Source organism: Panthera pardus, unplaced genomic scaffold, assembly GCF_024362965.1.
Source record: "Panthera pardus isolate Hobbes unplaced genomic scaffold, ASM2436296v1 HiC_scaffold_25, whole genome shotgun sequence".
Taxonomy (NCBI): domain Eukaryota; kingdom Metazoa; phylum Chordata; class Mammalia; order Carnivora; family Felidae; genus Panthera; species Panthera pardus.
Window position 1 is genome coordinate 10,040,798 of NW_026526821.1, and position 12,401 is coordinate 10,053,198.

Sequence of the window (12,401 nt, forward strand, 5' to 3'; positions counted from 1 at the left end):
ACCTCTTATAAGTCAATAATTACACAGAATGTAACGACAGGGTTTGGTTTTGTTGGAGAGCAGCATTGAGAATTTGCCTTCGGGGCACCCGGGTGGCTCAGTGGGTTAAGCGTCCCACTTCCGCTCAGGCCAGGATCTCATTGGGTTTGTGAGTTCGAGCCCTGTGCCCGACTCTGTGCTGACAGCGCGGAGCCTGGAGCCTGCTTTGGATTCTGGGTCTCCGCTCCCTCTGCTCCTCCCCCACTCACACTCTGTCTCTCTCTCTTAAAAATAAATAAACATTAAAAAAAATTGCTTTCATTTTGCTTAAATTCAGGCCTGTATCATAATTAAAGACATGCAAATGAAATCTACAACTTAGCATTTTTTTTACCCATCAGATTGACAAAGATCAGAGATGTGATAATATCGTGTGAGCAGGTGGGAGACTGGTGCCCTGACAAGTTACTGGTAGGAGCTCTACGTGGCACAACCCCGTCGGAATCGCATCAAAATTTTAAATGGCGTCGGACCCAGCCGTTTTAGTCTAGGAAAGTATTCTACAGATATACTCTCTCCTGTACCGATATAAAAACAGACACAGATATTTGTTGCAGCTTTGCAGTAACAAAGAAACTGACAACAAACTAAATGTCCATTAACAGAAATGGTTTGAATACACTTTACCATACGTACGTGTACAATGGACAAGTGAACTCTTCCTAAAGCAATAAGGCAGATCTGGAGCCCTACGAACCAGTGTTTCCCAAGATACATTGGCATGCAAAAAAGGGGATATAGAATGTTGTTTGCATTATGGTGTCATTTGGAAAACAGAAATGGATGAGTATACATAAACTTTTTTGTACATAGGTAGGAAACTTCTGAAGAATGCCCAAGAAACTGATCATAGCAGTTGCTTCCTAAGAAAGGAAACTTGGGGGCCTGAGGGAGGTTGAAGGCAACCCACTTTTCCCTGTATACTCTTTTATGCTGTTGGAGTATTTTCATGTTGATGCATTAACTATATACAGGAGTGGCGGGAAGAAAAAGCAAGGCCTGTGTATGCTTGCTCCTCTGAAATTATCTAAGTCAATATAACTATTAAAACACAGGTGTGCCACCCTTGGTTAGGGGCCAGGCAAGACTCAAAGCCAACTCTCATCAAAATAATTGGTTGTGTAATCACCACTTAATGCACAACGGGTTGAGTCTTGAGCGGACCCCATCACAGAGGGTTTTAGCGCTTCGTTTAACTGTCCTCTTTTTCTTCGTGGACTTTTATGTTTATGTAAGGGCCGTGGCTGAATATCGCTAGTGAATCAATTTTGGAATACATTTTGCCCTGGGCCCCTTCAAAGATTTCAGATGGGCTTTCAGTGATGCGGTCAGGGGGTGCTGGTTAGAGTCACCCAAGTTGTGACTCCACATTGCGTGCCTGGACCATACGCCCTGAGATTCTGTTCCAGCGCCTTTGGGTGGTGCCTGAGCCTGTGAGTTCCCAGCAAGCTCCCGTGGAGAGTCGGAGGCGCTCTCCAGTTAGGAATCCGCCATAGGATCCAGAAAGCAACAAAGTTGCAAGCCCTACAAGCCTTATTACAGCTACTCCAGTCAGGGCCCAACCAGAAACAGAGAAGCAAACTCTGAGGATTTAGGTGTAAATTTAAAGCAGGGAATTTGATACACTCGGGATAATGGAGCCGAAAAGCCAAACGGGGGCAGTTAGGCAACCAAGAGATTAATAATGACTGGAAGCCACTACCCCTCCTCCCCAGGGATGCGGCTGGGGACAAAGGGAGAAGGGGTGTTTTCAGAGACAAGGGAGTAGTGTCACCTGGCAGAAGATGAGACCACAGTGGCCTGTCTGGGATCTGGGGCCACAGAGCGGACGCAGCCACAGCCACCAAGGTAGAGAGGTTCGGGAAGGCATCCTCTGGCTTCTCCCTTCTGTCCATTAACCAAACCCAGCGGGAAGCCGGAAGTCCTAAAAGCCTGGAAAATACAAAGGGGGGTCAGCTGCCCTGGCAGGGAGAGCTGAGCAGGGGAAGCAGACAATGGATCAGAGGACAACAGACCCAGGGCGGGGCCCCCCTCCTTTGATTAAATATATAGCCGATGCCTTGCGCCATGATTTTCTGTGCAATTGTGACAAACTCTGGGCGGAGACGTGGTTCATACAAGTGCTTTTGAAAGTACAAAGCCCTGGGTTGGCCATTCTTGTTAGCCTTTGTCTGGAAAAATAAGGGAGGTTTAAAAATATTTGCATACCAGTTACCATACAGTTTCAATGGAAATTGAAATGTTTCAATTTTCACTGGAAAATTTTTCAGTGGAAATTCTTCTAGACTCAGTCATCGTATCACACTTTTGTCTGTATGTTTCACTAAAAAGGGAAAAATGCTTTCTTCTGATGGCCAAAGGTTTGCTCTAATAGTGATCTTCCAAAGGAACTTGAATACTATCTATCCGTCCGTCACTTTTTACGTACCAGGCCCTATTGTAGATGATGAAGTAAGGAAGAAAATAAACAAAAGTTGCTGTCCTGAGAACTTACATTTTAGTGGATTGTGCACCATCGCTATAGCAAACTGTTTTTGTTAAAATGTTTACAACGGGAGGGGCACCTGGGTGGCTCAGTCAGGTAAATGTCCGACTTTGGCTTTGGTCATGATCTCACAGTTTGTGAGTTCGAGCCCCACGTCGGGCTCCGTGCTGACAGCTCAGACCCTGGAGCCTGTTTCAGGTTCTGTGTGTATGTCTCTCTCTCTCTCTCTCTGCCCTCCCTCCCTTGCTCATGCTCTCTCTCGCGCTCTCTCTCTCTCTCTCTCTCTCTGTCTCTCAAAAATAAATAAACATTAAAAAAAGAAGAAGAAAAATGTTTACAATGGGAGAAAAAAATCGGTTACTTGAATCAATGAACAATGAACTATCTTGCTAAGAGAAGGTTATCTTTGCTCAAAAAACTTATGACAATTAATCCAGTGATTATGACCTTGTTATTCTGGTTATTATTAACATTACCAGGATTTAAAAATGTATATTCTCTTAATAAGTTAAGAAAGTATCTGAAAATCTCCTTCCAGAAATTAAGAAAATAATTCTCATAGATTGATTTTGAAACACTGTGCAAATCTCGGTTCTTCTGCAGTTTATGTTACCTGCCCTCAAAGATTCTTACCTAAAATCATCCTTTATTGGCCTTCTGACTGGAGGAAATCTATTTACCCTTTATGAGACTCAGTTTCTACATCAATAAAATCATGACAATAGTGTCTACCCCTCTATTGTTCTGAGGGTTAAATGACAAACACAGGTAACGTAGGTAATTCCTTGGCAGAGATTTTTAGTCAAAAGAAATATTTAAACCATAGGAAAGGACAAATCCCTTTTTCTATCAGAAACATATTGGAAATTTTGGGTAAATTCAAATACATGCAGCACAAGGGCAATGATCTAGGGGACTAAAAAAAAAAAAAAAAGAATGCTATAAATCCCTATTTTTCTGAGAAATTTGTCATCTTTTAAGGATTGGCAATAGATTTAAAGTTCATTTATTTATTTTGAGACAGAGGGTGAGCAGGGGAGGGGCAGAGAGAGAGGGAGAGAGAAAATCGCAAGCAGGCTCCAAACAGTCAGTGAAGAGCCTGACATGGGACTCGATCCCATGAACTGTGAGATCATGACCTGAGCTGAAACCAAGAGTCAGATACTTAACGACCAAGCCACCCAGGCGCCCCGGGATTGACACCAGATTTAAATTTATTCTAGAGTCTAGATTTCCAACATGTAGCAGGATTATATCTAAAACCTACAGGAAGTTTGCCATTGCTTGGTTGTATCTTATCTGTTTAAATGAGAAGTAGTCAAAACCGTAAGAACAGAAGAGACCATGAGCATTCTAGTCAGGCCAAGCCTTTTTAAGAAATGTAATTCTTTTTTTTTTTTAAGTTTATTTATTTTTGAGAGAGAGAGAGAGAGAGAGAGAGAGAGAGAGAGAGAGAGAGACAGAGTGCAAGTGGGGTAGGGGCAGAGAGAGAGGGAGACACAGAATCCGAAGCAGGCTCCAGGCTCTGAGCTGTCAGCACAGAGCCCGATGCGGGGCTTGAACTCACAGACCGCGAGATCATGACCTGAGCCAAAGTCGGATGCTTAGCTGACTGAGCCACCCAGGTGCCCCTAAGAAATGTAATCCTTAACCCAGAAATTCATCTGGAAGGAAACCATATTGAGAAAATGATCTGAAAAGAAAAGGGGAGGAAAAACCCTTCCAAATGGTGTTGAAACAAGTTCTCATAGCCGCTCTGTTCAGGACGGCTGGCAGAGAGAGGCAATGGGTTCGCCTGGGCCAATAAAAAAGCCACTGAGCATATGACTTGTGACATTTAAAAAGTAATTAACAACATCCAATAGCACATCAAATAAATTATGATGCAATCCTATAATAAAATATCATGCAACCATTAAAACTAACAGTGAGAAGCACAAGCTTGCACACACCAAGAACATCACCATCACCCAAGGAGCTCATCGAGCGTAAAGACGCCCAAGCTTCCTGCCAGGCCGCCTGTACCAGGGTCTCCACAAATGGAGTGGGGGGAATCTGCATATTTCGCAACTTCCCAGGTGATTCTAATGCACCAACCAAACTGGGAAAACCCTTCTACATCAAAGCCAGTTATGAAACAGTCTGCAAAGTATTGAGTTTGATGAGGATTTGATTCCACTGCATGTGAAAGAAACACACACACACACACACACAAACACACACACACACAAGTAACAGTGGCTGAAACAAAATAAAAGTGCATTTCTCCTGTAAACGAAGCCCAGAAGTCGGCAGTCCAGCTGACAGCTCCACAAAGAAGTTAGGGACCTAACCAGCCATACCTAGAGTATAACTTCCTTCTCATAGTCCAAAGTGGCAGCTAAAGCTCCAGCCATCACATCTTCTTTCCAAGCAAGGACGGGAGGGAGTGAAAAAGAAGAAGGGGCAAATGGCTACGTCCACTGTCATGTTTAGGAGATTTCTGGGAAGTTCCATCACAACATTTCATTTACATTGTGAGAATGCAGTCATGGATCCATGTCTGGCAACAAAGGAGGCTGGAAAAAGTCTTTTTCCGGGAGGCCATGCACTCAGCTGCAAATCAAACATTCTGCAACTACGAATTTGAGACAATCAGTGTACATAAACAGCATTCCCTACCAGAAGTCTAATATTAATATGGTGACTCGTATCGATTTGAACCGTATGAAATTAACATTTTTAAGTTAAAATTAGACAAACATCAGCAGTTCATTTGATTCATTCTATTGTATTTCTATGGAAAAATCTAAAAAGATATATAGTACATAAGTGAATACTGGTTATCTCTGGATGGTGGGATCTCTGGTAGCCATACATTATTTGTATAACTTTTAAAAATAATGATCATAATACATACCCCAAAAAGGGAGCTTAAAATGCCATGTAAGTGAAAATCACATTTTTATAAAATATATGAATACAACGTGTGTGTTTATGCATATATACATATACACAGATGTACATAGACACAAAGAAAAAAAGACTTTAGGTATATTTATCAATCAGATATTATTTCTTGGGGGTGCCTGTGTGGCTCAGTCAGTGGAGCATGTGATTCTTGATCTTAGGGTTGTGAGTTCAAGCCCCACAAGGAAGGTAGAGCTCACTTTTAAAGAAATGCTATTTCTGGGTACTATATTATAAATGTGTTTTATTTTCTTCCTTATGTTTTCCTGGGTTTTTTTCCCCAAATTTCTAACACTGACCCTGTAATACTCCTACAATAAGAAAAACAAGCATGGAAAGAAAAAAGAAAAAAAAGAAAAAACAAGAAAAGAGGGAATTTTAAGACCAGAAAAAACACCACTGCAGTGATCTACACGTACAAGGGTAAATATGGCTGGGCATAGTAGCAAATGGTTAAATTCGAGCTGATGGAAACATACACAAGTTCATTCAACAACAAAAAAATGTATTGAGGCCACCTGTGAACCAGGTCCTGTCCTAGGCTCTGAGAATGCAAGGTTAATAAAGTAAGTCAGGTCTATGCCCTCTTGGAGCTTATAGCCAGTGGGGAGATAGGTAATAACCAACTAAAAATGAAAAATACATAGGGGCCCCCGGGTGGCTCAGTCGGTTAAGCGACCGACTTCGGCTCAGGTCACGATCTCACGGTTCGTGAGTTCGAGCCCCGCGTCGGGCTCTGTGCTGACAGCTCGGAGCCTGGAGCCCGCTTCGGATTCTGTGACTCCCTCTCTCTCTCTGCCTCTCCCCCCGCTCACGCTCTCTCTCTCAAAAAATAAATAAGCATTTCAAAATTAAAAAGAAAAAAAAGTAATGAGAGCTGGGATGTGTTGCCCAGTTATACGAGCCATGCACTGTTGTAAGCCCGACAACATTATACGTATGGACCGGCTTCCTCTGAAAAACAAGTTAATGAAGTAGCTACTCCTATTATCTCCACTTGCAGAAAATTGAGACACAGAGCAGTTGCCCAAGGTCACCCAACTAGTCACCGCGAAGCAGCTCCCGGATTTACGTGGCCATGGAACAGGCGGTCTGCCTCCAGATCCTACAGACTTCACCACCAGTTGGCAAAGCCCAGGCTTTTATCTCAATAAGAATTACCTGCAGCACTTGTGAAATACGTGCAAATTACCAGGTCTTGCCCTAGGAAAAGCTGCAGTAGGTCCAGACTGGGACTTGAGAATTTGGTCTCTCCAGGCGTTTCTTCTCTGCAGGCAAATAGGAAGAATTCTGGTCCCAACAAAAGGAATCTGTGGCAACAGACGCGGAGGGGCGCTTACCTCTCCGGGCTTGGGGAGCTGGGGCATCATTGACCGGGAAGGGTGGCGAGGCTGGAAATCGTCTGCATCTTGATCCGGGTGGGGCTGATTGAGGTGTGCACCTGGGCGCACAGTAATCAAGCATTCGAAAATAAACATTGCCCTAAGCGGGAGGGCCTTTCTAGATCCTGTCAGCTGGGGATAGGTATAGTGAAGGTGGTGTGGCAGAGTGCCGAGAGGGGCAGATGCTTTAGATAGGAGGCAGGAAAAATCGCCCTAGGAAGGGGACATTCCTTTTGGCCCTGGATGACAGAAAGCATTCAGTCCTGGGAAAAGATTCCAGACAGAGGGTGGTACAGATGCAGAGGCCCTGGGGCAACAGCAGGATGGCAGAAGGCACTGGCCTGAGCAAAGCAAGAGGGGAGTGGTAAGGCACGCAGGGGGCGGGGAGTGGCCAATTCGCATCCAGCTCATTCCTGCCTCAGGGCTCTTGCTCCCCTCCACCACCTACCACCTGCAGATCTTCCCTGCTCTCAGTGTGATTATTAGCTACTCAGAGAGGCCTTCCTTGACCATTCCTGCAGCCATTATCGCAGCCTTGTTTTATGTCTCCTGAGACTTTATCGCTGTTACGAAATCACACTGCTGATAGGACTATATTTAGTGTTGGCTCAATCACTAGCCACTCGCCAAGTTCCATTAGAGAGGTACCAAATCATCTGGATCACCCTCGTACCTCCAGGGGTGAGCACAGTGCCTGGCACATCGCAACACACAGAAAGAATTGGAGGAATGAACAAATCCTTAAAGGAAGCAGCAGGGAAAGTTCCATTTAGTTATACAGTCATATTTACTGAGAAGCTACTATGTGCCAGGCCCTAGGCCAAGTCGCTGGGGATAAATATAGCAGTGAAGCAAAGAGATTTTTTTTTTAATCCCACTTTCTTGGGAGCTTCTGAATGTGTAAGGGGGAACAGGTAATACACAAGTAAATTATCTATCTCCTAGATCCACGGATCCATGGATGGATAGATACACTACAGATACATAACGCCAACTGTAATAAGTTCTGAGAAGAAAGAAAAGGCAGACCAGAGAGAGACAGGGAGCAGTCGGGTGAGGGAAGAGGAAGCTTCAATATTAGAATGGGCTAGCCAATGGGGTGCCTGGGTGGCTCAGTGGATTGAGCGTCCGACTTCTGCTCAGGTCGTGATCTCACAGCTCCTGAGTTCGAGCCCCGCATGGGGTTCTATCCTGACAGCTCAGAGCCTGGAGCCTGCTTCCGATTCTGTGTCTCCCTCTCCCTCTGCCCCTCCCCCACCCACACACACTCTCTTTCAAAAAGTAAATAAACATTAAAACATTTTTCAATAGAATGGGTTAGCCAAGACTGGCCTCCCCAAGAACGTGAATTTGAATCAAGACCCGAAGAGAGTAGGGAGTGGCAGGTGGATAAGGAGAGACCGGTAGCACAGGAGACTTGAGGCTGGTGAGCGGTTTGCCGCTGAAGCCCGAGGGAAGTGGGGGACGAGGTCCACCGAGCGGGCACCGGTCAGGGAGGGCTGCGTCCACCAACGACTGGGACTTCACTTGGAAACTTGGAAATGCTTGTTCTCGGACCTCCCACCAGACTTCACTGAATCAGAAACTCTGGGGTGGACCCCGCAGCCGGCGTTCTAGGAGGGGCCCTCCAGGTGACAGTGCGCGATAAAGTGCGCAGAACCCGCGGGGTGGGCGTTCGAGCCCAGTAGTTACTCTTACGATCCACGTGATCACGGTCCTCGGTATTTCACTAGCTGGGCAGGGGACCCGCCCAGCGCTTCGCTGATTTGCCGGGCGCTGACGCTCAGCTGGGGTTTCTCCCCAGCCCGCCGCGCCCCGCGCACCCACCCCCCAACCGCAGCCTGACGCGGTCCCCTCTGCAAAGCGCCCCCCGTGATCCGGGAGCGACGCCCAGGGCGGCAGGTGCAAAAGCGACCGAGCCGGGGAGGCCAGACTCCTCGGCCAAGACCGCAGGGGTTCGGGCCGGGCGGCGGCGGCCGGGGGTGGGGGCGCGTCCCTCGCCGCCCGCGGTCGCCCAACCCGCCGGGACGCTGGTGCGCGGTCCAGATCCCGGGGGATTCCGCGCTCCCAGGCCGCGCGGCCCGGGCGTCGGGATTGGCCCGCAGCTTCCCCCGGGAGCCGCTGATGCAAAGCCAGGCTGGGGCGGCCGGGCCCGGCCAGCGCCCTCTAGGCAGCGGAAGTGGAGCTTGCTTTACATCCGTCCTCCCCGCCTGGCGGAGTTGGGAGAAGGAAGGCTGGGGGGTGTGGAAAAATAAAAGGAAAAGTGCTTGCACCATGTAGATCAGCGCCCCCCACCCTGGCACCCCGGCCGGCCGGGTACCTCCCAGTCTGCGGCCATGAACGCGACCAGCGAGGGCGAGAGCTTCCCGGGCTCGGTGCAAAGTAAGTGCTTTTCCGGGCGCAGTGCGCGCTCCGGGGCCCAGTGCGCGCTCCGGGGCCCGGGCCCAAGCACGTCTGCGACGCAGCGAGCAGGCCCGGGGCCCCGAAATCGGGGTGACGGCCCGGAGCCGGCGTCTCGGGCACCGCGGCGGGCGCGCCGGGCAGGGGGCGCCGGAGTGGGCTTGGGATGGGGGCACCCAAGCCAGGGGAAGGCGGGGGGCGCTCTCCAGCCTGGCGAGACCCCTTGCGAAGGGACGGTGGGGGAGGGCACGCCGTTCAGACAATCGCCACCCCCTCGGGGTATTCCCCGCCCCCCTCCGGGCGGAGTTTGGGGGGTTTGGGGGGTAACTGCGATTACGCTGATGGGAAAACTTCTGCCTTGGCGGCTCAAAAATCATTGAAGTCTGGGGATCCGAGGGTTGCATGAGGTCTGGCGGGCTGGGCTGGCCGCGGCACTGCAAAGCCTTTTACGCATGAAAGGTGGAGATCTGAATGGGGAGTGGGGCGGTGGTCGCTTTCTTTGAGTTTGGGATTCATTTGAATTTGCCTGACGAGGACAGCAGCCTGATTCACGTCCCTCATTTCTCCCGCTGCATTGTTTCCCAAAGTGGGGTCCGGGGCCTGAGCGCCAACCAGCCACCTGGGAGCGCGAGCGCTTATTTTAAAAAAAAAGAGAAAAGAAAAAAAAGCTCCCTGGGCCCCACCCATGAGATGGGGGACGTGGGGGAGGGGATCCTTGGCCTTACCCCGAACGATTCGGACGCACACAGCCTAGAGAACCCACCTCTGGCACAGGGGGTTGCAGATACCAGGCGCATAGTAAGCGCTTCTCTTAGCTGTTTTGAAGACATTGCCTCCCAAACTTGGCTGGGTATTCCTTGCATAACTTGTGAAAAGCCCAGATTTCTCTAAACACCAGCCCCTTCTGCGCCCACCTCCATTATGACTCAGTATCTCCAAAGTGGGGCTCAGATGTGTCCATGTTCAACACCCCCCCCCACACACACCCCCAGATTTTTCTGATAGGAGACAGATTTGGAGTACGGAATGAAGATAAAGGGATTCTTTCTGGTTGCTGTTAAAAGCTTGTGCCCGTGCCCAGTGTTTTTTATCTGGTCTGTTAATTCTCACTACAAATGCAGGAGGTTAGGTATATTTTATCAGTCCCAAGTTTTCAGAGGGGGATACCCTCCCATTCAAATGGGGTAGCTTAGTGCACCACCAGACTCCTGCCGGGGGACGGAGACCCTGTGCTGGCCTTTTACAAGCACGATCTCGGTTAATCCTTGGCACCTTCCTCTGCAACAGAAACTTCCCATTTTACAGACGAGAGAGACGAAGCCCGAGTCACTGTAAATCGTTGTGTCTGAATTCTAAGGAAGTCTCGGTCATGACCTGTACACTTGGCCACATCCTGGAGCCATTGTTATTAAGACCCTTCCATACTGGGTATCAGTCTTGTTCGGTCATTAAGGAATCCTCATCGATGCAAATCACTTCATTTCCTGGTTCCTGTTTCCCTGTTAGTCTCATGGGCACCTCAGCGACAGGGAGGCAGTGTTCCAGAGGAATAGAAAAGGCTTCGTTTCTTCCATCCATCGACTTTGATGTACTCAAGTGCACACGGCACTCTGCAAGACGGCTTGTACAACGTGGCAACACAGGGGTGCCTGGGTGGCTCAGTCGGCTGGGGGTCCAGATCTCGACTTCAGCTCAGGTCTTGATCTCACGATTTGTGAGTTCGAGCCCCACATCGGGCTCTGCACGGACAGCGTGGAGCCTGCTTGGGATTCTCTGCTCTCCCACTCTCTCTTCCCCTCTGCCGTTTATGTGCTCTCTTTCTCTCTCTTTCAAAATAAATAAATAAACCTAAAAAAAGTAAAATAAAATTAAAAAAGTGACAGCACAGCCCAGCACCGGTGTCTTTAGCAAGTCGGCCAAATTGTATTTCCACACAGAGGTTACTTGCCTTTGCTCAACTTGGGGGAAAAGGGAACCTAATGGAAATATTTATAAATTTTCAGAAAGTTATGATGCACATATACCAACCACATATGCACAAAGGTAGTTTTCATAGGATTTAGACTGGAGGAAAATTAGAAATAATATAAAGACCTTATAAGTACAGAGGTTATGATGCATGGATAACATATGATCGTGTGCTATTAAATAATAAGATTTATAAAAACTTTAGTGATCTAGCCATAACGCTTACGTGATGTTATGTGGGGAAAAGACGGATTTAACAGTACATTATGATCTTAATTTTTAAGCGTTAATGAATGGAAGAAAATGTTTTGTAATGTTCATGGTACCCAGAGGTGGAAAGATTGTGAGTGATTTTCCTTCTGCTTCTTCTCTTCCCAATTTTCTGTGATTAACATGAGTTTCCTTATGATGAGGCAAAGAAAATTTGAAAAATAAAAATAAAGGTAGTCCTATTAGAGACTCATTCATTGATTGTGTATCTTTTTTATATGTTTTTAACTTTTATTTATTCTGAGAGAGAGAGAGAGAGAGAGTGTGCATGCGTGTGTGCTCACACAAGCAGGGGAGGGGTGGAGAGAGGATCCCGAGCCGGCTTCACCCCATCAGCACAGAGTCAGACACAGGGCTTGAACCCACGAACCTGTGAGATCATGACCCAAGCCGAAGTCTGACGCTTAACTGTCTGAGCCAGGCAGGTACCTGATTGTATTTATTTAGCAAACATTTACATAGCACTTTCTTATACAGTGCCAGATATTGTGGGAAGTGCTTTGCAAATGTTAACACGGTGTTAACTTTTGGTATCATTATGGTTAACTTTTGGTATCATTATGGACTGTTGAGAAACAGTACCCCTATCAGTTAGGAGTGAATTTTGGCTACAGGTAACAAACTGAACTATCCCAGCCTAATGAAAAGTCTGGGATTGGTTGATTCAGGGGATCAGTGAAGTAAGGATGAGCATCTGTAGGGACTTTAGCATTTCCCTTATAGTAACAACATGGCTGCAGAAGCTCCTGGCGTCACATCCGCATGCAAGGCCAGAAGAGCAGGGGACCAGTGCCAACCATGTCTAATCCCTTTTTATCACGAAAGCCAGATTTTCCCAGAAGTTCCCGAGTATGTAAGGGACCAAGATTATTTAGACTAGTAGTTCTCCTGGATGGGAGCGGGAGGAT

At 47.5% G+C, this 12,401-nt stretch overlaps 1 protein-coding gene across 1 annotated transcript in view; it reads left to right on the forward strand.

Moving 5' to 3' along the window:
- The first annotated feature begins 8,653 nt into the window (after positions 1–8,653).
- The window catches only part of ZFP64 (ZFP64 zinc finger protein), a 32,222-nt gene continuing 28,474 nt past the window's right edge, over positions 8,654–12,401 (forward strand). The window contains 1 exon segment of the mRNA XM_019458126.2: positions 8,654–9,237. Coding sequence (XP_019313671.2) covers positions 9,192–9,237 — 46 coding nt within the window. The 5' untranslated portion in view covers positions 8,654–9,191.